General features: G+C 43.5%; 2 protein-coding genes across 2 annotated transcripts in view; both read left to right on the plus strand.

Moving 5' to 3' along the window:
* Nucleotides 1–8,961, plus strand: part of vps8 (VPS8 subunit of CORVET complex) — a 48,713-nt gene extending 39,752 nt beyond the window's left edge. Inside the window, exons 31-46 of the mRNA XM_072716620.1 lie at nucleotides 4,092–4,176; nucleotides 4,363–4,461; nucleotides 4,709–4,798; nucleotides 4,901–4,947; nucleotides 5,154–5,298; nucleotides 5,442–5,531; nucleotides 5,607–5,649; nucleotides 5,890–5,996; nucleotides 6,130–6,211; nucleotides 6,418–6,500; nucleotides 6,866–6,946; nucleotides 7,060–7,229; nucleotides 7,334–7,508; nucleotides 8,115–8,165; nucleotides 8,436–8,516; nucleotides 8,791–8,961. Coding sequence (XP_072572721.1) covers nucleotides 4,092–4,176; nucleotides 4,363–4,461; nucleotides 4,709–4,798; nucleotides 4,901–4,947; nucleotides 5,154–5,298; nucleotides 5,442–5,531; nucleotides 5,607–5,649; nucleotides 5,890–5,996; nucleotides 6,130–6,211; nucleotides 6,418–6,500; nucleotides 6,866–6,946; nucleotides 7,060–7,229; nucleotides 7,334–7,508; nucleotides 8,115–8,165; nucleotides 8,436–8,516; nucleotides 8,791–8,916 — 1,555 coding nt within the window. The 3' untranslated portion in view covers nucleotides 8,917–8,961. The remainder of the gene's footprint in view (nucleotides 1–4,091; nucleotides 4,177–4,362; nucleotides 4,462–4,708; nucleotides 4,799–4,900; nucleotides 4,948–5,153; nucleotides 5,299–5,441; nucleotides 5,532–5,606; nucleotides 5,650–5,889; nucleotides 5,997–6,129; nucleotides 6,212–6,417; nucleotides 6,501–6,865; nucleotides 6,947–7,059; nucleotides 7,230–7,333; nucleotides 7,509–8,114; nucleotides 8,166–8,435; nucleotides 8,517–8,790) is intronic.
* Nucleotides 8,962–21,306: 12,345 nt separating this feature from the next.
* On the plus strand, nucleotides 21,307–24,905 carry LOC140577636 (uncharacterized). Its single transcript, XM_072700825.1, has 4 exons — nucleotides 21,307–22,244; nucleotides 22,405–22,560; nucleotides 23,469–23,561; nucleotides 23,884–24,905. The coding sequence occupies exons 1-4, from the start codon at nucleotides 21,333–21,335 to the stop codon at nucleotides 24,199–24,201; spliced, it is 1,479 nt and encodes a 492-aa protein (XP_072556926.1). The 5' UTR covers nucleotides 21,307–21,332; the 3' UTR covers nucleotides 24,202–24,905.
* Nucleotides 24,906–25,283: the final 378 nt, after the last annotated feature.

Consider the following 25,283-nt stretch of genomic DNA (forward strand, 5'->3'; position numbering starts at 1 on the left):
ATAATTTATAATAAAGTACCGATTTAACGCAAGTGTTAATTTAGTGTTTTAGTGTACTCGGCACTTTGTTTTAACTATACGTTAATTAGATCAACTAAAAGTTTAAATATTCTCTTAATATACTGGGCTGGGAGTAAAGGACGGGGACATAGTGAGTTAGGTAATTATGGGGCCAGCTCAGTGTTGTGTTTGCAAGATGTTTGCCCTTCTGGATGCTTGCGTCCAGTCGGACTTCGTCTGCGAGCGATGTGGGTTAGTTGACTCACTCATGGTCCAGGTTCGTGACCTAGAGGAGCGACTGGCTCTCATCCAGCATAGCAATGAGTTAAAGGAGAGAGTTAATACGCCTTCTAGGGAGACTATGTGTACGTCACAAGCGGGGAGGGGGGAGAATGATGAACAGGTAGGTCGAGAGAGCTGGGTGAACGTAGGTCCTAGATGTAGAAAAGGGCGTACACAGTTCACAGAGGCGGCATCACCTGAAGTAACGGTTTCTAACCGCTTTCAGGTGCTTCCAGCTTTAGAGCCGGAAGAGACTGGGGAGGCAGGTGGGCCCTTGGGCACCAAGGAGCCACCTAACCCCAGTAGGAGGGAGGTTGTGGTAGTAGGGGATTCAATTATAAGAGGTGTAGATAGTTATGTGTGCACCCGTGATAGAGGGTCCCGTACGGTGTCTTGCCTGCCTGGTGCCCAGGTAGGGGACCTTCCAGATCGAGTGGACAGGCTTTTGGCCCCAGCCGGGGTGGATCCAGTGGTCGTGGTGCATGTTGGCACCAATGACATAGGAAAGGGCAGAAGGGCTGTTCTGCAAGATAAATTTATAGAAGTCGCGGATAAGCTTAGAAGCAGAACATCCACGGTGGTATTCTCTGGAATACTTCCCGTGCCACGTGCAAGTCAGGCAAAATTAGCTGAGATAAGGGGATTAAATGCGTGGCTAAAATGGTGGTGTAGGAAAGAGGGGTTCAGGTTTATGGGGCACTGGAAGACCTTCTGGAACAGGTGGGACCTGTTCAAGCCGGACGGGTTGCATCTGAACCATAGGGGAACCAGTGTATTGGGGAGGCGTATGTGCAGAATAGTTGAGGAATGTTTAAACTAGGGACTGGGGGGGCAGGGAGGTCAGTTAATTTATGTGGGGAGAGACGGAAAGCCCAATTAAATATTAAAAGTAGACACTGTAAAAGGCCTACCATTAGTGGACTGTATTTGAATGCTAGGAGTATTAGAAACAAAATTAATAACTTAGAGGCTTTAATTTCTTCAGACAATTACGACATTATAGGAATAACTGAAACATGGATGAGTGACAATGATGGTGATGAATATAATATGGATGGTTATACGTTGTTCCGTAGAGACCGGATAGGCAAGAAGGGAGGTGGTGTTGCAGTATACGTAAAAGAAAACTTGCAGGCAAGGGATCTCACTGATAAAAATAAAAATTCAGAAGCTGTATGGATCAAACTTGATGCTAAAGATTCAAATGGCCTAATTGTCGGGGTTTGTTATAGGGCACCTAATGTAGCTGTAGAGGAAAGCAGAATATTATATGATGATATCAGGATTATGAGTAATAAAAATGATGTGGTGGTTATGGGTGATTTTAATTTACCTGGGATACAGTGGGACACAGTCTCTGGCTCTTCTGTAAATGAACTTGAGATGGTGGAATTAGTACAGGATTGTTTTTTTACTCAGTTTGTTAATACTCCTACCAGGGGAGAAGCCCTTCTTGATCTCGTTTTTTGTAATAACCAGGATAGGATTGGAAAATTAGAGGTTTTAGACCCATTGTACGGTAGTGATCATAACATGGTTAAATTCGAGGTTAATTTTAGTGTCCGAAGAGCAAAGTCTAAATTAAAAGTATACAATGTTAGGAAGGCTAACTTTAATGGTATGAGACGGAAATTAGACACTGTAAACTGGACAGAGTTAAATAGCAAAACAGTTGAAGAGGCATGGGAATTTTTCAAAAGCACATTGTTGCAAGTGCAAGAGGACTTCATACCTGTTTCCAGCAAAACTAAATCTAGGAAACGACAACCAAGGTGGTTTACTAAGGAAATTAAGAATAAAGTCAGGAGGAAAAGGGCTCTGTTCCACAACTGGAAAATAACTAATGATTTCAAAATCAAGCAGGAGTATCTAAGTCTACAGGCAGAGTTAAAAAATGACATTAGGCTATCAAAGAGGGATGTAGAAAGAAAAATTGCATTGGAGGCTAAGCATGACAGTAAAGGTTTCTTCCAATATTTTAACTCCAAGAGAGCACTAAAAGCTGAAATCACTAATTTGCAGGATAGTAAGGGCCTTATAATTGATAACGAAATTGATATGGTAAACGAGTTTAATGATTATTTTTCAAGGGTGTTCACAATAGAGAACACAAGTAACTTGCCACCAATTAATACAAATACAGCATCGTCTATGACCAATATATGTATAACTGAGGTTGATGTGATACTAAGCCTAGCTAAACTCAAAATAAATAAATCGCAGGGGCCTGATGGCATCTTACCTATAGTCTTGAAAGAGATGAGGGATATTATTAGCCAACCTTTGACTTTAATATTCCAGAAATCGTTATCTGCCGGTGTGGTACCATCAGATTGGAAGCATGCTAATATAACACCCATATTCAAAAAAGGGGATAGAAGTAATCCAGCAAACTATAGGCCAATCAGTTTAACTAGCATTACTGGAAAAATAATGGAAGCTATAATTCAAGTGAAAATGGTAGATTACCTAGATGCAAATAACATTATAAAGGATAGCCAACATGGATTTAGGAGAGGTAGATCCTGCTTAACGAATCTGCTTGAATTCTTTGAGGAAGCTACAAGTGAAATTGATCACAAAAAGGCCTATGATGTGATTTACTTAGATTTCCAGAAAGCCTTTGATGTTGTCCCCCACAAACGGCTCTTGTTAAAGCTTAAAGCTGCAGGAATTTTAGGAACTGTGGCAGCTTGGATCAAAAACTGGCTAACTGATAGGAAGCAGCGAGTAGTTATTAGAGGCACTATGTCACAGTGGGCCTCCGTTTATAGTGGGGTACCGCAGGGTTCAATTTTAGGACCACTATTGTTCCTAATTTACATTAATGATATTGACACGAATACATACAGTAAACTGGTTAAATTTGCAGACGACACTAAGGTGGGCGGGGTAGCAGATACTAATCTAGCAGCAGAGAGGCTTCAACGGGATCTGGATTTAATTAGCGAATGGGCTGATACTTGGCAGATGAAATTTAACACAGATAAATGTAAGGTAATCCATGCAGGGAGCAGAAATATACAGTACAGATATTTTATGGGTTCCACTGAAATAAAGGTAGCTGATTACGAGAAAGATCTCGGTATGTATGTTGATGCTTCCATGTCCCACTCTCGCCAATGTGGGGAAGCAATAAAAAAGGCGAACAGAATGTTGGGTTATATCTCTAGATGTGTGGAGTTTAAGTCAAGGGAGGTGATGTTACACTTATATAATTCCTTGGTAAGACCCCACCTAGAATACTGTGTGCAGGTTTGGTCACCACACCTCAAGAAGGACATTGCTGCCTTAGAAAAGGTGCAACGAAGAGCTACGAGAATGATTCCTGGTCTTAGAGGAATGTCTTACGAGGAGAGGTTAGCGGAACTGAATCTGTTCAGCCTTGAGCAAAGGAGACTAAGGGGGGATATGATTCAGGTCTATAAGATTCTAACGGGTCTGGATGCTGTTCAGCCAAATGACTATTTCAATATTAGTCTAAATACTAGAACTCGTGGCCATAAGTGGAAATTAGCGGGAGAACATTTTAAAACAAATTTGAGGAAGCACTTCTTTACACAGCGTGTAGTCAGAGTATGGAATAGTCTTCCTGCTATTGTAGTGGAAGCTAAAACCATGGGTTCCTTTAAATCAGAGCTGGATAAGATTTTAACAACTCTGAGCTATTAGCTAAGTTCTCCCCAAACGAGCTTGATGGGCCGAATGGCCTCCTCTCGTTTGTAAATTTCTTATGTTCTTATGTTCTTATGTTCTAACATGTTCCGCATTAAGACAATGTCTTGAACCTTGAACCTATGTCATTCCAGCTACCAGATCTGTGAGTTCATGTACGAGAAGAAGCACCTGTATGATAAAATCATCTTCTGCTACCTGAAGGACCCCATGAGAAAGGTGTGCTGTTTCCTCAGTGCTCAGCATCTCCACAAGAGACAGCAGTCTGGAGTGGAGGCCCTATCCTCCTTGTCTCGTTAATCTGCTGATAGTGTCTATTCTGATCATCAACCAAGAATATTGGGCCATACTTTTCCTCACGAAACTGAAGCTTCCACTTAAACAGTGTTCTCTGCTCTAACCCAGGAGGAGATTTTTAATTACATCCACAATATCCTGTCCATCCCTGGGTACAGCACAGAAGAGAGAGGGTCGGTGTGGAACGTAGTGCTCGCACACATTCAGGTGACACAGCGTCCTGAAAACCAAAAATGAACCACGCACACACGGGCTCAGAGAAACTGCATGACTGCAGTGTTTCTGTGTGCATATGTGCACAGATTACTGCTGGTACACACTGCTGGTGGATTTAATAATGGATTTAATAGCTTATAAAACCCCTGTAACCTAAATCACTTGTAAAACATTTTTTGTAATTTAGTTTCTACCTTTGTTGGTCTTTTCTGACCTTACCTGCCCTCCCGCATCCCAGGAACTGGTAGCTATTGACCCATTCAAAGCTGCTGATCTGGTGAGCCTGCACTTTGCTGAAGAGGTGACTGCCATCGTTGGCAGACTAGAGGTAAGAATTGCTTGGTGGTGTGTGTGGCCCTGTACTCAATGAAGGTGGTAATAATGACTGTTTTGTAAATTTGTATATAAAAGTGTTTTCAATTTTCTTCAGGGTGATTATTTGGTCTTCCAGTTCCTGATGTATCTTCTGGAATCCAGGTAGAATCCTGACCATCAACGCCATCTCAGATGTATCCATTAATCTACTGATTATGCACATACCTGTATAAGAAAGCTAATTCACATTGAGCAGATTAGCAGCTTCCGCATCCTGTGTAGTTAGATAGTGGGATGGATGCTCTAGCAGAGCAGGTGATAGACCCATAATGGCTGTGTGTGTGTTTCTTTCTCTCACATCTCACCAGCGATCGCCCACATTCCCAGCCTTTTCTGCAGCTCAGCCCTGAAATCTATGAGCATCATATAAAGCTCCTGTGTCGCTTCAGTCCCCAGAAGGTCACCAGCTTCCTGAAGACTTCAGAGGACTACCGGCTGGAGGAGGCCATCCAGGTGTGAGCAAGTGGTTTTGTCAGTCACTGGGCAGTAGTTCCTTCCTCTCACTGACAAACTGTGGGAACAGTGCAATGCCACACCGACACTGTCGCATAGAGGCACAGTCGCTCTCTTCATGAGACATGCTGCTTGTCTCACAGATCAGCAGAGAGCACAATCTTCATGAGGCCACTGCCTACCTATTGGAGAGGAAAGGTGACATTCAAGGAGCTTTCCAAGTGTTATTGCAGGTAAACACGGGGAAATACCACCAGCTGAGATGGTTTTGAACTACAGAATTACCACTCCTTAATTTACGTTTTCAGACCCTGGAGCACAAACTGGCTGCTCTGTCGCAGGACAAAGAAGGTAAGCAGCTTACGGGCCTGATGAGAAGCCATGGATCAATTTCATTGCCAATTCAATGTTCAAGAATTCAGGTCACTGCTGTGTTTGGCTGGAAAATGTGCAGCAGGAAAAGGGCTCTGCGGTGAATGAGAACCAGGGGGAGAGCTGTTGTCTGAGTCATCAACAAGTTAGACAGTGAGCGGCTTAGGTTGTTAGAAGTGTTCATTCCAAGAATGCCTGACATGAGCATGTGTCCTTCAGGTTCCCTGCAGGAGGACTGTCTTTTGCAGCTGGTGGAGCAATCCCTAGAAGATCTTACCTCTTTGTGTGACAGGAGCTCTCGCATCCTCGACCAGCAACAGAGAGAGGTTTGCACACAAAAATAATCCCCAGACTACTGGAGGTCACCGCTGACTAGTATAATGAATGTAGTCTCTGCAGATTGAAGTATATTTTACTCATAACCTAACTACAAGATCACCTCTGTAAAAATTGAAATAGGCCCTGTGGTTCCTGCTTCTCGAGGCAATGATGTCACCACAGAAGTGCCTGCGGGGACCATCCTCACATCACGCTTCAGTAGGTAAGTGTCTTCTGTCCACTGTGGTGCAGCCTGCAGGCTAACTCTCATGTTGCCCCTTAGGACACCATTCTGTACAGGGCCTGATTGTAAACAATCAGGGTTTTAGCTTCCAAATGGGATGTTAACTACATCAGCTTTGTGATGCAGCTCTGGTCAGACACCTGTCTGTAAAGGTTGGCTGAGACATGTGAGTGTCTCTTCCTCAGCCCTGAAGGAGCTAACCATGAAGGTTGTCTATAGCATGGCCAGCTTCATCGCAATGCCGTCCATAATCCAGCGCATCCTGCAGGTGGGTGAGCTTTCAGCTTTCCATGGGCTTCAGGCTGTGGGGTTGGGACTCTTAGGGGATATTCTGGCTGCTTACTGGACTTTGTTTTCACATGGATTATTGGGTCAGCAGTGGGCTTCCGGTGATACATTATTTAGCAGACGCTTTGGTCCACTTGATAACAGGCAGGAACGGCTTCAGCGGGGTGTGTGGCTCTGTGGGTCAGGATTCTGATTGTCAAAGCAATGTCACCGCACATTGTTTTGGACAAATGATTCAGCCTGGATCCCTTGACCCACTGAGCCCTGTCCCCTCCCCCATGAGGTTATGCAGGCAGTTTTCTGCATTCTGACAGCTACTCAAATCCCACCCCCTCCCCGCTGTAGGATCCCGTGTATGGAAAGGGGAGGCTGGCTGAGATCCAGGGACTCATCCTGGGAATGCTGGAGACCTTCAACTACGAGAGGGTGATACCAATGCAGACACAATACAGTTAGATACTTCAGCGCGCCCCCATAGTGTGCGCCCCTATGTACATGAGCATGCACTGTCCCTAAACTGCTCTTTCTACACACTGCAGACCCTACTGGAAACGACTACCAGCCTGCTCAACCAGGACCTGCACTGGTCATTGTCACAGCTGCGCACCGCAGTCAGCCGTGGCCTGCACCCTCGGGAAGACCACTGCAACATCTGCTTGCAGCAGTACAGGCGGCAGCACGGTGAAAAGGATGAGGTTATCGTTTTCAGGTGGGCGAGGCCTACTGGTCCACTAGGTTCCTATTCTGAAAAGAGTCTTCAGGTTTTGCTGTGTGTGCAGCACCCCCCGGTGACCCAGTCCTTTATGTTTGCAGCTGTGGTCACCTGTACCACTGCCAGTGTTTGCAGAGTAAGGCTTGTACCCTGGCACAGCAACAGCTCGCATGGAGCTGCTACAAATGTTCCTCCAGTCAGGGAGGGCGTGGGGGCAGCTGTGGCCCAGCGTGCAATCAGGAGTACCTACAAACCCACAGCACGTCACTGGCAGAGGTTAGTGTCCTCTTTCCCGTGCACATGTAGCTGACCCCTCAGATTTAGGGACAGATGATGTTAACTCTCTGAGTATGAATTAGCCTGAAAGCTGGTTCCTCAACCTCAGTCCAGAAACCCTACCACTAACCGTATATGATCTGTGTCTTGTTGTGAGACATCTCTGCTTCTAGTGAAACAAAGACAGTCTGCCTCACTGCTGCTGTCCCATACCCCTTTTTTCACCCCTACTTCCTCTACAATCCCCCCCAAAATACCTTTGCCTCGTCATAAGCTGAAGCATTCTCCCTTCCCTATCTGTTATGTTTCCAATTTCTCTTCCCCACCTGTCATATTTCCAGTTTACCCCCCTCCCCTGTCCCCCCCCCCCCCCCACACATTCTCTCTTCCCTACCTATCATATTTCCTGCCCCCCACCTCCTCTACACATTCTCCCTTCCCAGCCTCCTGTTTTCCCTTCTCCCCCATTCTCTCCCTCCCCCCGAACATTTTCTGTTCTCTACCGGTCATATTTCCTGTTTTTCCCCCCCCACTTCCTTCCTATTTCCTGCTCTCTGTGTCTCCATGGTGGTTTATGATTGGCAACTCATTCACTTTCCCCTGCAGATTAAGATCATGTCTGTGATCTGTTTGCCTGCTGAAGACCTGCATGGGAAGGTTAGGATAACCTCTTGTAAACTCTTCATTTGGCACGATGCTCATGTCTAGTGTATTGTCCAGTTCATACTGCCTACTTTAGAATGTATCTCTGCAGGACACATGCGGCTCAAAGAATGGCTGATGAGCAGTATTTCTTGCATGATTTCATACAGCAGACTCAATGCTCGTCATGATTGATGCTCCAAGGTTGCCTTGGCTGAATGCTGTCCCCATGTCCCGGAGCTCAGTCTTCCTGATACTAATAGAGCTACTTGTGTTCTGTTCCAGGTGAACCCTGACACCACGCTGAATGCCCAGCAGAGCCAGTCCTGGGCCCAGTTACGCTGCTGCTACCGCGGCCCTTCCAGGGTTAAGTATCTGGTGCCCCATCTCCAGGTCATAGCTGCTCTTGGATTAGTGGGCTCCTGCCTCTGTAGTGTTTCTCTGAACATGTCAGTCCCCTACCACAGTGAGAATCTCCAGCCTGGTTCAGTTGGGCCTGATTGTGCTGATGCTCTGACTCCCCCCCCCCCCCCCCTTCTCTTCTTGGGTGTGAATGTGTAGTTCTTTGGTAACAGTGCCCCCTGCTGGCCTGGCATGCATATTGACCAGGGATTCTGTATCTGTGACTCCTGTCTTGCAGCTGGCCCTGGTCGCTGAGCTGTCTTGTTCCCGTGGCGCTGAGAGATCCAACCTCACTTCTGCTAGTGTGTTTCACAGCGAGAGTTTCCAGCTACAGCTCTGTCCCCCACCCCTGATGGAGGACTAGCTCTTTCCCCTATTACATGTGAATAAAACAAAATCTTTAAATGAGTCTCTTTTTTAATCCCCCTGCATTTTTTTTGTGTGATGTATCCATGAATCGTGGTTATCTTTTCTCTCGTGTTTTTATTGACAGCTGTAAAATGATGCCATCCAGTCCTGGGTTTCTGTGACCTGTAGTTGTGCTTAATCTTGTTCTGCCTGCTCTGCCCCTGTTAAAGAAATTCAGAACTGATATGCACATGCAGATTCATAGAGCCACTGCATCAAAAGTGATGGCACCAAGGACAGGTGCGATGTAGAAAACATTTAAGTCATGTTGAGGTTTGTATATAATGGGATACCAGAGGAACACCTAATAGGTTTAGTTGAATTTAGTTGAGCAGCTTGATGCTTCAGTTCAGTGAGGTTACATTGCCTCTGAAATTCTTGATCACCTGTCACACGCAGGCTTTAATGCATAAAGCATCTTGAGTCAGTGTTATGATGGTGCAGCAGTGTTGAGTGAAGTTATAGGTGGGGTGCAGGCTATAATTCAACAAGATGGGTGATCCCCATCTTGTTAAAGGTTGCAGATGATGAGGATGCCTCGATCTGTGCAGAGCAGCAGCAGAGCTTACATATCAACTTAAATTATTTCACACTGGGAAGTTTTTGGTTCATGTTTTTGGCATTTTGAAACCTGCTAATGCTGTTTTTACAGTTTGTAGATATGTGCCATGCCAGTGAGCTCTTTGTGTGAATGATGCTGTTTTGGCCCTAATTTATGGTAAAATCCCAAAAGAACCTCCATTAAAACACCATAGAACAACGAGTATACAAGTGACTCTGTTGTGTCCCTAGTGGGGCAGTTTAACTTGGCACATACCCTTGTGTGGGAGTGGTTTCAAACTAAGGAGGCCATTACTGAGCATTTTTACATTGTCAGAGATACAGAGCATATTTTCAAAGAAGAATTTAGACTTGATGAGGGCCTTTTCCTGCCTACTCTTTGAGTATAGCCCCTCTGGGAAGATAGTGGTGTCTCAATGAATGGGATTGTCAATGAGCTTCTTGTAGCAGAACCATTGCTGATGAAAAATCTGCCTGAAAATGCAGAATGCACCAATATGTGCAAATACCTGCAGGGATTCAAAGTTGCGTTTCCAGGGTTGCATAAAGTATATGTGTCTGCCTTAGTAATTGGTATCTCCACTGCATTTTGTGAAAACTTTTTCTATCCTTAAAAGAGTGCTAACATCCTTCCGACACTCAATAGTCCATGAGAGAAAGAAAAACCTGGTGATTTTCACATAAAAAAGCAATAACACAAGAATTGAACATGGACAATTTTGTGCAAGTTTGCCAAGACAAGTTGGAACTTAATGATTTAATTAGACATATTGCACTTTTTGGTAATTCCAAATTGGTTCATAGTGTGTTGTTAGCCCATTGATTGGATGTATGCAGTTTTGTTCTTGCCAGGGCCTAGTTTGTTCATATTGGCCTCACAGCCTTTACTTTGATCAGTTGTCACTGTATTTGTTGTGTTGTTAGAGGTTTATTCTATTCAATGGTATTTAGTGTGTCAAATACAAGTTTTCATTTATTCGTTGTCTTTTTGCGGTATTTAAGGTTCATTGCTAATCTGTGTATAATATAAGTTAAATAATAATAATAATACATTTTATTTAAAAGCGTCTTTCAAGACACTCAAGGACACTACACAACAAATGATAAAAAAAACAAACAAAAGCAAACAATTTACAAAATCTATATAAAACAATCCAAATTAAAAAGACAGAATAAAAAAAGGTTATGTTGAATAAGCAATTTTAAACAAGTGAGTTTTGAGTCGATTTAAAAAGAGGAAGAGAAGTAATGTTTCTAATGTCAGGAGGAAGCGAATTCCAAAGCCGGGGAGCAGAGCAGCAGAAAGCTCTGCTCCCCATGGTGGCAAGACGGTGGGAAGGGACAGAGAAGAAGAGAGGAAGAGGATCTGAGGCAATGAGATGGAGTGGCGACCTGAACCAAATCAGACAAATATGGAAGGGAGAGGTGGTGAATGGCCTTAAATGTATACAGAAGGATTTTGAAGTTGATGCGATGTTTAACCAGGAGCCAGTGAAGCTGCTGCAGAACAGGGGTGATGTGGTGGATAGAAGGGGTCCTGGTGATAATACGAGCAGCAGAGTTATGGACAAGTTGGAGCTTATGGATGGATTTTTTAGAGAGACCAAATAAAAGTGAATTACAGTAATCGATCCGGGAAGTGACAAGGCTATGGACAAGAATGGCGGTGGCTTGTGGGGTGAAAGAGGAATGGAGACGATTAATGTTGCGCAGATGAAAATATGTATATATATATATTATTAAGACGTGAATTAAAAGATAAAGTGCTGTCAAGGATGACACCAAGACTTTTCACATACGGGAACGCGGAAACCAAAGAGTTATCTATAGTAATAGGAAAACAATCAATTTTGCATAGTGTTGATTTAGAGCCGGTGAGCAGCGGCAGCAAATCACGCCAGCGTTCACTCAACCGGAACCTAGAAGGAAGAAACCTTGGGAGGGACCAGACTCAAAGGGGGAGCCCATCCTCCAGGGGCCGACAGGGAGAGTCAAATGCAGTAAATTTTGAGACACAAACGGGGAGCAGGGGGAAGATGGCAAGCCGGTGCCAATGCTCCCTCCAATCGCCAGGCAACCAGAAGGCAGGGAGTGGGTCATACAAGGAAGATGACACAGGCAGAACGGCAAGCTGGATGCACGGATGTCATTGGTAGAGGCGATGTCACATGTAGCAGGGTGTGCTGGACATCTTCAGGGCTCCAGGCAGCACCCCCCAGGAGAAGTAGGGGAAATAAAGTATGCAATTAGTCAAAGTAGGGGAGACTATAGGCAGTGCCAAAAGTTAAATGAGTGCAATATGAAGTGCAATGCTCCGGCAGATATGGCTATGGCAGCATAAGTAGGAGGGAGAGGCAGGTGGGAATGGAGGCATGGGGAGTCCCTGAAATGACAGCACTCCAATCCCACAAGCGATTGTGAAGCTAGAGTGACAGCACTCTCAATTCAGTTTATCCAAAGCCAATGGCACTGATCCCCACCCAGCTCTACACCTCACACTATAGGTAAAACTGGGAGTGAGAAGTTAGCTAGAGCTAGAACTAGTGTCCATATAAGCTAAACTAAACAGGTGTGTTTTTAGTCTAGACTTCAATATTGAAAGTGAGCCTGAAACCCGCACATCCGGTGGAAGACCATTCCACAGCTGAGGAGCTCTATAGGAGAAAGCTTTGCAGCCTGCCGTAGCTCTTTCTACCCTAGGTACTAACAGATATCCCGCACCTTGAGAACGAAGCAAGCGTGGGGGGTTGTATGAGGTCAGCAGATCACTAAGGTATTCTGGTGCAAGGCCATTCAGTGCTTTATAGGCTAATAGCAGTATTTTATAGTCAATCTGAGACTTAACTGGTAACCAATGAAGGGAGGATAAGACTGGTGTAATGTGATCAAATTTTTTAGTGTTTCTGAGAACTCTGGCTGCTGCATTCTGTACCAGCTGAAGTTTATGTGAGGATCCAGACAGGTAACCAGAAAAGAGGGCATTACAGTAGTCCAGTCTGGAAGTTACAAAGGCATGTATTAATTTTTCTGCATCACAAAGTGAGAGCATCTTACGAAGCTTGGCTATGTTCCGTAGATGATAAAACACAGTTCTAGTAATACTTCTTATGTGAGCATCAAAACATAGATCTGAATCAACTAGAAGACCATGATTTCTAACCACCGTGTTAGGTTGTGTAGGAAAGCCACTAATGCTGAGGTGGTGCAACATATTTCTTGCAGCCTTGAAACCAATCACCAGTACTTCTGTTTTTCCTGTGTTTAAGATTAGGAATTTTTTTGCCATCCAGCACAGGATATCTAACAGACAGTCTTCTAACCGAGATAGGAGTGATGCATCATCAGGGTTAACAGATATATATATAACTGTGTATCATCTGCATAACAATGAAACCCAACACCATGATTTCTAATAATGTTACCAAGAGGTACCATGTATAGGGTAAACAGTAGTGGGCCCAGTACTGATCCCTGTGGGACACCGTATGTGACTTTGGTGGCCTTGGATGATTCGTTGTTCACATGGGCATACTGATAGCGATCAGTTAAATATGAGCGGAACCAAGATAGTGCTGTCCCCGTAATGCCAACTACACCTTCTAACCGGTCCAAGAGGATATTATGGTCCACAGTATCAAATGCTGCAGTTAAATCTAGTAATACCAATAGCGATATACAGCCACGGTCTGAAGCCATAAGCAAATCATTTGACTTTGTGAGCTCCGATTGCCTCAGTCGGACATCATTAGTGCCGACGATACTTTCAGCCAGCACTTTTAAATTTGCCGAGATGTTGGTCGCTCTGGCACCAGGAAGACAATTAACTATGGTCACTATGGTCGCTACTCTCACGTTTCTTGGAATAGAGTCACCTATTACTAGAGCACTTTCAACAGGTGTCTCAGCGGGAGTTTCACTGAGTGGGAGAACCTGTTGGAAACGCAAATGGACAAATGGTGCCGGTGTGAATTATGGTTGGATTTACAAGTATGCCGCTGGGTCGTCACCCACTCGCCTTGCTGCGAAGGCTCTGCTGCCGGAGTGGGGGGAGACTGAATACCTATGGCGGACATATCCAGAGCCGCTAACACTGAATCAATAAAACTCTCAGTCTCCTGAATGTCCCGTAACGTCCGGATACGTCCCTCTAAAACTACAATCTTCTCCGTCAGCCTAGCGACTAACTGACACTTCTCACAGGTAAACGTACTGCTAATGACTGGAGAAGAATAACTAAACATATTGCACTCAGAACACGGAGCAGGAGACATGGCGTTGTACTTACGTGAAACGGGAAGACTGAAGTTCTAAAGCTGGAAGCACCTTTTTGATTGAATGGAGATCGTAGGTCGGTGCTTGCGAAGGTGATTAATCCATAGTGGTTTGGAAGATTACTAGAAGACTATTAAGCTTGTGAAGATTTTTTCCGATGACTTAATTCTAATTATTATTTAGGTGATATCAATAGTTTTAAAGTTTGCGTGGTAGCAACCAGTTTCGCTGACGCTCACGCAGGAAACAGCGGAAATGACAAAATCATACACGAAATCATACACAGAAAACAGCCGGGTGAGAGGTCGCAATACATCTAACCGTAATGTATTGCATCAGGATCAGAATGCGTTGCTTTAATCCAGCGCTGTGAAACTCCCGCTGAGACCTCCTCAGGGATCGGGCCTGGAGTCCAGGGAGCTGGTGCCGGGTCAGGAACAGAGGAGACTGAGGCGGGAGCTGCCAGGGACGGATCAGGCGGCTCCAGGACTACCTGGGACGGAGCAGGGGTCCTCTTGATTGCCAGGCACGTCCCAGCAAAAGGATGAGCTGCCTGCGCTGGCAACCTGGAGATGGCCGTCAGCGGGCACGGTCCGGGTGCAGGCGAGTGACTGCCAAGCAGAAGCAAAGCTGATACCAAAGGTGACGAAGGAGGCGTGGCTGGGACCGCAGGCGCTGTGGCAGGCGACGACTCAGGCGGAGCCACAGACGGAGGCATCGTCAAGGCAACAGGCACTGCAGCAGGCAGAGGCGGTGCCGGGACCAAGGGCGTAGCCGGAGACGGAGGCGCAGCAGGCTGAGTCAGAGTTCTCGGGTGCAGCAGGCACCCTCTAGGTTGTAACTGACGAGGACGGCAGTGTTGCGGCTGGAACTGGCGGGTCAGGCAGGTCCGGAACATGAAGCTCGGACGGGACAGGAACATAAGGCGCCAGTGGTACAGGACCCAACGGAGCAGGGAGATGCAGCCGGAGGAGCAGCAAGGACCTCAGGCGCAGCAGCTGCCCGCACAGGCGAGCTTGGCAGAACGAGCAGGATGGGTGAGTTGGGCAGGACGGACGAGCCGGGCTGGACAAGCGAGCCGGGCAGGACAGGCGACCCGGGCTGGACAGGTAGAACCCATGCTGGTGGGCCGGGGACCTCAGCAGGCGCCAGCGACGGGTCGGGGACCTCAGCAGGTGACACATCGGGAACCTCAGCAGGCGCAGCGACAGGTCAGGAACCCCAGCGCCCGGCGACAGGTCAGGAACCTCTTCTGGAACAGTCAGGTCAGGCAGGACTGGAACGGGCAGGCGGAAGTCGTGCAAAGGCAACGCAGCAGGCTGGTGGGCGTCAAGCACAGGCAACGCAGCAGGCTGGTGGGCTCCAGGCACAGGCGAGACAGCCAGAGTATGTGGAGCCAGGACAGTGGGCGCTGCAGCAGGAGGCGCGGCAGCAGGGGCCTCGGTCGTAGCAGCCAGAGGCTTAGCCTACAGAGGTGCCCCTGAAGGCGACACGGCCGCTGCTGGGACTGGGGTCCAGCTGATAGGTGACGCGGTGGCCGGGGCAAGGACCCCGCAGGAAGGCAGGTCTATCTCGGGGTCCTCAGGTGCTGCCGCTGTCAGGGCAGGCGGGTCGGTACCTTCAGCAGCCGGTGGGTCGGGCCAGACAGGCAGAGCATGGATGGGCGGAACAGGCAGATCATGGACGGGCGGAACAGGAGGCAAGCGGGCTGCGGGCAGAGCCGTGGGCGCTTAGGAGCCTCAGCAGGAACTTCAATGGGGTTCTTGGGCGTAGCTGCATAAGGAACAGCTACAGGCAGAACAGGGGTGTCAGGGACATCATTCAGATCCGCTAGGATTAGCACCTCAAGGGCACCTCAATCACGTCCTTCACCACGTTGATCCCTTTATGGACCAGACGTGCCTCCCAGAAGGGATAAGCTGCTAGCGGTGGCCACTCTGTAGCGGCTAAGCAGGCTTTACCTTTGTGCAGGAGTGAAGTTGCGGTGATGTCCAGGGTGAGCCCTGCTGGTCTCCCTTTCGAGAGAGGCTCATCCCATTGAAGAGCGAAAAGCGAAGCTGGGGAGAGAGAGGCTGTCCCGAGATGGATTGACAACACATCCTCGGGACTCCTCTCCTGCTTTCTCCTCTTCTTCTTCTTCCCTCTCCGGTCAGCTGGGAGTGGTGAAGCGGGGGCCACTTCGGTGAGGATGGATGTCTGGTCTGCGGTCTCCCCGCTTGGCAGGGCGATCCACTGGAGCCGCCGCTTGAATATACGCTCCGTCAGCCGATGGAGATTTTCACGTACCTCGTCGATGGGGTACGCACTTCCGGAAGCAGGTACCTCGCTCAGGAGGGTCCAACTCCGGCTGGCTAGCGCCTGTGTCTCAGGGTCCTCCCGAACCTCGAGCTGGGACAGGCAGTATCCCAACTCCTGTAGCAGACCGAGGCGCTGGTCCTCGATCTGCTGAGGGGCTTGTTCGAGGTCTGTCATTCTGTTGTGATCGAGAGACGGGCGAATGAGCAGGGTGCAGTGAAGCAGAGTCTGGGAGCCATTAATCCAAGGCAAAGGGATTTATTGAGGGCAGACAGACTGACAGGGCACAGACATCCACAAATGTCAATGATAGACCTGGGGAAAACAGACTTGAACACAGACTCATACACTCAAAAAAATGAACAAGGAAGGTTGTGCACTTTACTTACTATATTTATATTCAGTTTACTTAGAATAATTGTGTTTGTTGACTTGAAATGTTTTTTTCTATTAAGGTCCACATAATTATGTCTCAACTTGACTGTACAAAATCCTGACGCGTTTTCTTAACACAAAGCATTTATGTTAAGTTAAAAATTCTTACATCCAGAAGGTGGCAGTATAGTGAGACGCTAACTGCCATGAAAAACCCCAAAGAAGAAGGGCAGCAAGACGAGTCAGACCCCCTGAAAAGGTTTTCATCAATTGGTTTTGACGTCTTGCCTTTTCGACAGCTGGTAAAGGTAGGAGGATTTTCGTTTTTGCACCAGTATCGTTTTTTTTGTTTGTAATAAGAGATATGTTCTTTATTTTGGCCTGCTTTAGTTTCAGCGAGTTCTAGGGTCTTAGACATGCTTAAGTTAGAATGCTAGCTTAGCCACGTGGCGCAGGTTGGTCCGTTGCATATTTCCATTATCTGGGCGAAAAGAAAAGTAATAAGAGATAGTTCATGGATTAAAGTTCTCCGTCGCTATGATGGATTTCCGTTTACTGGAGCGAGTTACGACGGATTTTTTTTCCATCAATTGCAGGGTTCCTGACTCGTTAATGTCTTATATTCACTTTTTATAATTTTAAGGCTGTAAATATAATTACATTTCTCATAGTGTAATAAATGCCCCCCTGCTGAGGGGGATGTAATCACAACCTGGAGTGGATTAAAAGCACGTTCTTCTCTCTACTCTAAGGGTTTTGTTAATCGCTCCGCTCCTTATCCACTCTGGGTTTTCCATTCCCGCTCATGGAAAAACCGCTCCACTCCATTTTTATATCATGAACGCCTGAACGCAACATTTATAATGCTATATAAGTTTTTTTTCCTTTTTTTCTACTAAGGCATAAAAATACAATATGTTTGCAAATATATTTAAGAAACAAAGTTAACGTACTTGCTAATTTGAAAAACAATGCTACAGTCATTCTCCGTTGAAACTGCGATACTAAGTTCAACCACTAGCTGCCCATCCAATCTAAAATCTGCTGTCAAAATTAAGTGATTAATATTTGGTTTGAAACTTTAGTTTTTTTTCAATTTTGTTGTGATACTTTAAATGCACATTACAAAGTGTGATTATCTTATTGGCTTGTGTCATTTCAGATTAATTTAATTTCACAAAATCTTTATCAAATTGTCTTAAGTTTTTATCCTTTGCATTTTTTCAGGTCCTTACTGAAGGGTGTGTTCCTGCCAAGGTGCTTTACTCACAATAGGTAAGATCTGTAACATCTACTAATGTAAATACTGTTTCTTGCATGACCATTTTATTTTTTTAGTTCCAAGTAGCTTGTTTCTGTTTGTATCCTGTTTACTTTTAATTATCAGTAGCAATTGATAAATTAGTTTTTAACAGATTATATAAATGTTTTAAATTATTATTTTAAGTCATATGCTATGTTATTTGTAAAACTTTTCTAAAAGATTTTTTTTTGCAAGTCAAGGTTCTTTTAATTAATTTTTGTGGTGTGTGTGCTTGTTATAGATACTGAATGTGGCAGTGTAAAGGTTGCAGTTCAAAGACCTCAACTAGATGTCAGTTACTAAAACATTATAGGTTAAAACATCCTCAATATGGGCGTAGGCACCCATATCCTTGCCCATATACTAGTTGTCCATGTACATTCAAGTCATGGAATGCACTTAGATCACACCTTTGTAGAGTCCATAACAGAGACTCATCTCAGCGAACAACATCATTGGCTACATTCAGATGTCAAGTTTGTTTATTCGCTGAACTTGGCAATGATAAGGAATATTTCAGTCACATAAATCTGCATCTTAAATCCCATGAAACCATCTCCTGTATGTTCAAAGATTGTACATTCACGTCAAATATTTATGGGACATTTAAATCGCATAAAAATAGAAAGCACCTTGCTTATTCTTACAGTGATTTTAAACCTGGAATAGTTACAGTAAGAGACAGTCCTGAAATTTCAAGCCTTCCAGATGAACATGAAGAAGGTGCAGAATTCGAAGAAGTGCTCTATACTTTTCAGACAGAAGAAAGAGATGAGAAGGCAATAGAGGAGAGATTAGCAGCAGTGCTACTTAAGCTTGAAAATGTACTCCATGTTCCCAGCAGTGTAGTCGATGAGCTTTTACAGGACTTGCACTTCCTTATGAGTTCTGCTTCTCTGCCTGCATTACATGCCATAGTTTCAGATTTCTGTACCAAGCATAATCTTGGTCTTAATGAGGCAGAAATTGCGGAATTGGCCTCTGCAGCATGTGTCTCTAACCCCTTGACAAAATCTATAGGAGCACAGGGCCCACTTAGTACTGCTTTTAAGCGGAAAAAATACTTCAAAGACAAGTTCCAAGTAGTTGAACCAGTGGAGTATGTTTTGAACAAGGACAGCAAACATACCTACCAATATGTACCATTACTGCAGTCATTGCAGCAGCTCCTTAGCAAAGATGGTATCATTGATGTACTAGCAAACTGTAGTGCTCACTCAAATGAAACTGCAGAAGAATACAAGTCATTTCAAGATGGAGAGTTTTTTAAACAAAATCAGTTCCTATCTGAAGGGGAGTTGAAACTCTGTGTCACTCTTTATATTGATGACTTTGAAGTTTGTAATCCTCTAGGAACTTCTAGAAAGAAGCACAAACTTTGTGCTGTGTACTGGATTTTAAGCAACTTACCCCCAGGTCAGCAGTCCTCTTTGTCATCCATCTATTTGGCTTTGCTGTGTAAAAGTAGCCATATCAAAATTTATGGATATGGTAAAGTGCTTGAACCTCTCTTGCATGATTTGGTTGTATTGGAAAATCATGGAGTATTTGTCTCACAGATTGGAAAAAATGTTAAAGGCACAGTACAGTGTGTAGTTGCGGACAATCTGGGTGCCCATGGGCTTGCAGGCTTTGTAGAGAATTTTTCTGGACACTATGTTTGTCGATTTTGCACAGGGAGTTTCAGTGACTTTCAGTCCAAGCAGGTTCTGTCAGGAGATTTTATTCTAAGATTTAAAGAAAGCCACAATGAACATGTGAAAAGTGCAGAGGAGAGTGGAAAACCTTGTGTTGGAGTAAAAAGGGCATGTGTGCTGACAGAGAATCTTTCTCATTTTGATGTCACAACTGGATATCCTCCTGACATACTCCATGATCTGTTTGAGGGTATTGTTCCAGTGGAACTTGCACAGTGTCTGCGTATGTTAATGTCCAAAAAATACTTTTCTTTGGATACTCTAAATAAGGTAATCCTCAGTTTCCCCTACAAGGGAGATGATAAAACAAACCGTCCCCATATTGTGCCACAGTCATTTAAAAAGAACAACACAATTGGTGGCAATGCTGCTGAAAACTGGACTCTCTTAAGGTTGTTGCCTTTCATGATTGGAGATGTTATACCTGAAGGGGAGTCAGTGTGGGAGATTATCTTGGATTTAAAAGAGATAGTGGAACTTGCTGTTGCCCAGGTACATACAGAAGAATCCATTGGATATCTTCAGTGCAAAATTTCTGATCACAGGCAGAAATACCAAGAAGCATTTCCTAATCAGAGACTTTTGCCAAAACATCACTACTTGGAGCATTACCCTCACATGATCCGGTGTTTTGGCCCTTTGGTTGGCCTGTGGACCATGCGATTTGAGGGTAAACACAGGTTTTTTAAAAATGTTGCTCATCATACCAAGTGTTTCAAGAATGTTGCTTTAACACTGGCAAAGAAACACCAGCTGATGATTGCCTATCACTTACACTCATCGACTCCACGTAAACCTGGCTTTGAAGTTTCAGGTGCATCAAGAGTTCCTCTTGAGGTGCTAAAAGATGAAGTATTATTGCCTATCCAGCAGATGTACCCAAGCATAACAGAAGTAGACATGGCTAAAAGTGCAGATTGCAAAGGGATCTGCTATAGAACCGGAATGATAGTAATCTGTGAATTTACTGATGGACTGCCTGAATTTGGACAGATAATTAGGATATGTGTACTTCAGGATACAGTTAATTTCATAGTCAAGAAGTTCTCAGCTTGGTTTAGGGAGCACTACCGGGCCTTTGAACTGCAACCATGTCCAACTGGTAAAATGTTCCTGATAGCACATGATGCCCTGCCAGAGAAGTACCCACTACATGACTACTTCGTTGGGCCACTCAGACTGGTTACATTTAAAAGATATCCTTATATCAGAAGTAGGTGTTTTTAAACAGCTTTTGTTACTAACCTTTCTAAATGTACAATTATCACTAGCATGACCACCTAACACTAATTTTTCACTTGTGTGTACAAGTCTGTATAATGACTTGTTTCAGTGCATGCATGAACATCTTGTCACTGGCTGGATGTGAAAGTCTATCGTAGTTAAGGGATACTGAACTGGTGCACACTGTAGTAGCAGGAATTTGGTGGTGTTTGATCACAGTTGAATTTTGTTGATATTTAGTCTGAAATGTGGAAACAGTAGCAGATAGTATTCGAAACATTTGACACTCTTTAACCACAGTAAATACACAGTACAAAAGATTTTGTATTTACATACATTTTGGAGCAAATATCAAGTCTCATTCAAGCATCATGGCAAAGCAGTTGTATAGAATTGCTTTAATTACAGTGGTCTGAAGCGAACACTGCTAACAGAAGCAATTTAAGCTGTTAAGGTGGGCACATCTTTTCCATCCTACAGCAACCTTAGCTTCACTTGCCATTCTAACATCTTTGTCTCAAATTTGACTTTATTCTTTTTTTTTCCTTTTTTTTAGGTTGAAGTATTTGCATGATGGCCGCACCTGTGAAACTGCGGATTGTCTTTGGTGCTAATAATGCTGAAAAGTTGACCATAGAATCGGGCATGCCAAAGTCTGTGGACGATCTTTCAAATGAGATCAAACGTCAGTTTGATATAGAGGGGGACATTAGACTCCAGTACATGGACAGCGACTTTGATAATAACTTTGTAAACCTTAGTCAAATTAGTGATATACAAGACAAGAGTACAGTGAAAGTCATCTCATTGTCAGATGCTTCAGATGTCAGTCAAGGCTGTTTGAACCAGAGTGGTGAAGGCACATCTTCATCCTCTAATGACACAATCATACTCCCCTCCCCTGACTCAGCAATTGCTCGATCGCAGTGGCCTACAGACTTTCAAATACCTACATTTCCATATGATGTGGAGATGCAACTTCAAAGTGCAAACCAGGCCTTCATGTCAAGCAGAGTTCTCCTAAACCCCGGCCACAAACTGAAGTCAGACATCTTGGAAAGTCTGGTTGAGCAAATAATTAAGTTCAAGGCATATCCTTCAAATTTGGAAATAGAATCTGTTGCTGAAGCTTTAATCAAAGCTCACCCATGTTTGAGGGAACAAGGATCCTCTAGTGGTTACTATGGATGGAAAATTAGCCTCAAGTACAAGATGGCTAACTATAGGACAAAGCTAAGAAACTTGGGCTGCCCAGAGATGAGCATTAATTCCCTCAAGAACAAACCTGCAGATAAGTGCCAGCCGGCCTATAACGTTAAAAAACCAAGAAAGGCAGAAGTAAATTTCTGCCCCCCCTATCCTGCTGGAGAGACCCAGGACAGCCTTGAAGGCGAAAGAGTGTCACTGTTGTCCGAGGTCAAAAAAAGACGCAACAATGCAGTTATCAAGGAGAAGATAGCCAAGACCTTTGCGTATAGGAGACAGGAGGTAGTCAGGGACAAACCCATGATTGCAGAGTTCAAGACCAGATGGCCAGGACTGTTTACTGTGCCTGAGGTATAAACTGCTTCTTAAAACATCCATAATCAATGTTATATAATGCATCAAATGATAGTGTGAAAGAATTATAGAATACAGTAACATCATGTTACATGGTATTTTTACTAAAATATTAGTATACACCAATGACAGGTTCTTTGTGTACATTTATTTAAAGGTGGAAGCAGAATTTTTAAGGATTACCACTGTTCCCCTCATCACAACGTTTTTTGCACAACTTGACCACCATGCTGATCAGCTCATCAGAGTGCTGAAGAAGACGGGTGGATCTAAAGGGAAGAAAATTGACCTCACCTTTGCCCCGACTGCACAGGTATAGTGTTCTTCTTTATAGAACACATTTAGGAATAAGTAAATTTGGTCTAGTCTGTGTTGCCATTTGTCAGAAACCAATAACATCTGCAAATGCACCGCATATGAATCTAAAATTTATTTGATTGTATTTCACAAAGCTTCTGAGATTAACAGCGAATTTTTTCCCTTTAAACAAATTTCTATTTTGCATTTACACTACGTACTATGGATAAATAACCAGAATTTTGAGGAAACTTATGTAGTGACATTCAGAAGGACCAATCAAAGTTACAAGCAACAAAAGAACAGAACTACTCTTATTGCATAGTACCACCAACACGCTGATCATTCACTCTGCAGTTTCCTCAAAAAGCTTCCCTTTTCACTTTTTTTCTCTAATTGGGAGTATAGGCCTGTCGCAATGGTCAATATATTGACCTTTCGCATGATATATGTAAAGGAGCGTGATCGTTTTTGGTGCTGCGATTATTGCCACTGATAATATTTCATTAGAGGATAAGGTATATTTGTTCACATTTCTCATTCCAGTATCTAAATATTCTTACGAATAAAATGTTCTTTGAAAGAGTACTTGCATTATAATGTTATTTTATCATTATACAGTCATTGTGCAATCAGTGGCATAAAAAGGTCTTAAAATGGCAATAATTTCATTTATCTCAATTAATTGTAGTGCAAAATATTGCACAACAAAGAGTAGTTTTCGTGACAGCCCTACTTCAGTGTATTCTGTAATTAAGTAATCATTGAACATTATCATAACCATTGATAATGTTTGTATAAGTACAGTAAATGGTCATTGTACATGTGCCTACTTTTATAGTTAAAGTTTCACCCATTTCCAATAATTTTAAAAGTGTAATAGGTTTATTGTATTTATGTTGATGCTGCTTTTTTCCTATTTAGAATGAAACTGTTGAAAAGAAGAGGGAGTGCCTCCTCAGGGCACTTTGTATCTATCTAAATGAAGATCCAAGCAGTCTCTTCCAAGAGTATCTGGTAGGTAATACTAACAATTACTGCAGCAGTAACAGTATCCTACGGCTTTTAATTATATCACAATATCCATGCAGCATTGTGGGATGTGGCTTTTAGGAATGGCAATTTTGGTCTAGACCGAAATCACGATTTATGGCAGAGTTGCTATATTAGAAGACATTAGGTCATACAGGTGTACTTAATTAAGTGGCCAGTGAGTGTATAAATTGTGAGAAATCAAGTTAGTAAAGCACTATTTTTGGAGAAAATTGCAATGCAAATGAGTTCTTTGGAATTATGTAATTGGCTGGTGATTTCATTGTTGTCTTGTGTGTGTGGAAAGGATTCAGATGGCAGTGCTGCCCAGAGGGACCTTGAACAAGTTGTCTTTGGCATCTACAGTATTAATGCTGAGGGAGGGGATGGCACCAACACTCCAGTTGATGTTGGAATAGTGATTGAGGGTGTTGAAGTGCTTCAGGGCTTGGGAGACATCGCTTCTGCATGTGCACTCTTAATGGGTGTCATATATGCAATGAACCTCAGTTATCCTCAGGAACTGAAAACGTTCTTTGAGGTGCTTCAGAAAATCTTCCTCCAGCTGGATACTACCAGACTCTCAACCAAGGTACAGATGCTTAAAAACAAACTGTATGAGTGAACATTGAGCATGTGTGCGTTTAACATGAAGGCCTGCTTTGCACTTGAAACAATTTAATTGAAAAACACTTAAGTTTACATACCTTTTTTTCTTTCTTTCTTTTTTGTGTGGCACGCACCACTGTTCTGGGTGACATGTTTCTTTGTCATGTGAAGCGTGTCCAGATTTTTTATTATTTTTTCTACAGCATTAATGCTGAGGGAGGTGATGCCACCATCACTCCATTTGATGTTGGATAGTGGTGTGACATGCACATGTTCTGGGTGACATTTCTTTTTCATGTGAAGTGTTTACAGATGCTTAAAAAACTGTATGAGTGAACCAATGTTGAGCACTTAAAAATTTGTGGCATTAACATAAAGGCCTGCTTTGCACTTGAAATCAGTTAATTGAAAAAACACTTGAAAGATTATTACCTTTTCTCTTTTTTTTGTGACATGCACCACTGTTCTGGGTGGCATGCAGTGTCCAGAGTTGTTGTTTATTTATTTTTTTTAAAGGTAAAGATAACCAAATATCAATGCTGCCACTCATGGGTATGTTTAACAGTTTTTTTTCCTTTTGTAAAACAAAATTTGATAAACCCTTGTGTTGGTGAATAAAGGAACTAACAAATGTTGAGTTGAGTTTACTGAAGTAATTTGTGTGGAACCTGTTGACAAACTACAGTTAATTCAACCTAATTAGTAAAAATTAAAGTTAGTTAAAGCATTTTATTTTGATTAATTAAGCTTGAATTGAATGTTTTGTTGTAAAGTCATTAGTTTACTTTGAATAGACAAATATGTAATATGCAACTTCTAAACAAATTTTGTTAGTTCATATAACAACTGACTTTAGTTAGTTAAACTCAAACGTCTCTTGTTGAGTGAAAATTAGTGATAATAGTTGGCTTGAGTCAAAAATATTATTTCTCCATAAAACAACCCCATTAAGTTAAAAAGCCTTGAAATATTTGTTTTCAAGTTTCATGATTAAATTTTGTGGAACCTGTTGACAAGAAAAAATTAATTAAAGTCAAGGTTTCATTTTTTTGAGTGTATACATAGGACTACAAGCAGGAAATGCAAAACAGCAGGTAA

This window comes from Paramormyrops kingsleyae, chromosome 1 (genome assembly GCF_048594095.1).
Source record: "Paramormyrops kingsleyae isolate MSU_618 chromosome 1, PKINGS_0.4, whole genome shotgun sequence".
Classification (NCBI taxonomy): domain Eukaryota; kingdom Metazoa; phylum Chordata; class Actinopteri; order Osteoglossiformes; family Mormyridae; genus Paramormyrops; species Paramormyrops kingsleyae.

Coding starts and splice junctions, on each gene's coding strand:
- LOC140577636 (XM_072700825.1), top strand. CDS start 21,333: ATGCCAAAGTCTGTGGACGATCTTTCAAATGAGATCAAACGTCAGTTT. Junction 22,561..23,468: donor CCTTTGCCCCGACTGCACAG/GTATAGTGTTCT, acceptor TTTCCTATTTAG/AATGAAACTGTTGAAAAGAA. Junction 23,562..23,883: donor GTCTCTTCCAAGAGTATCTG/GTAGGTAATACT, acceptor GTGTGTGGAAAG/GATTCAGATGGCAGTGCTGC.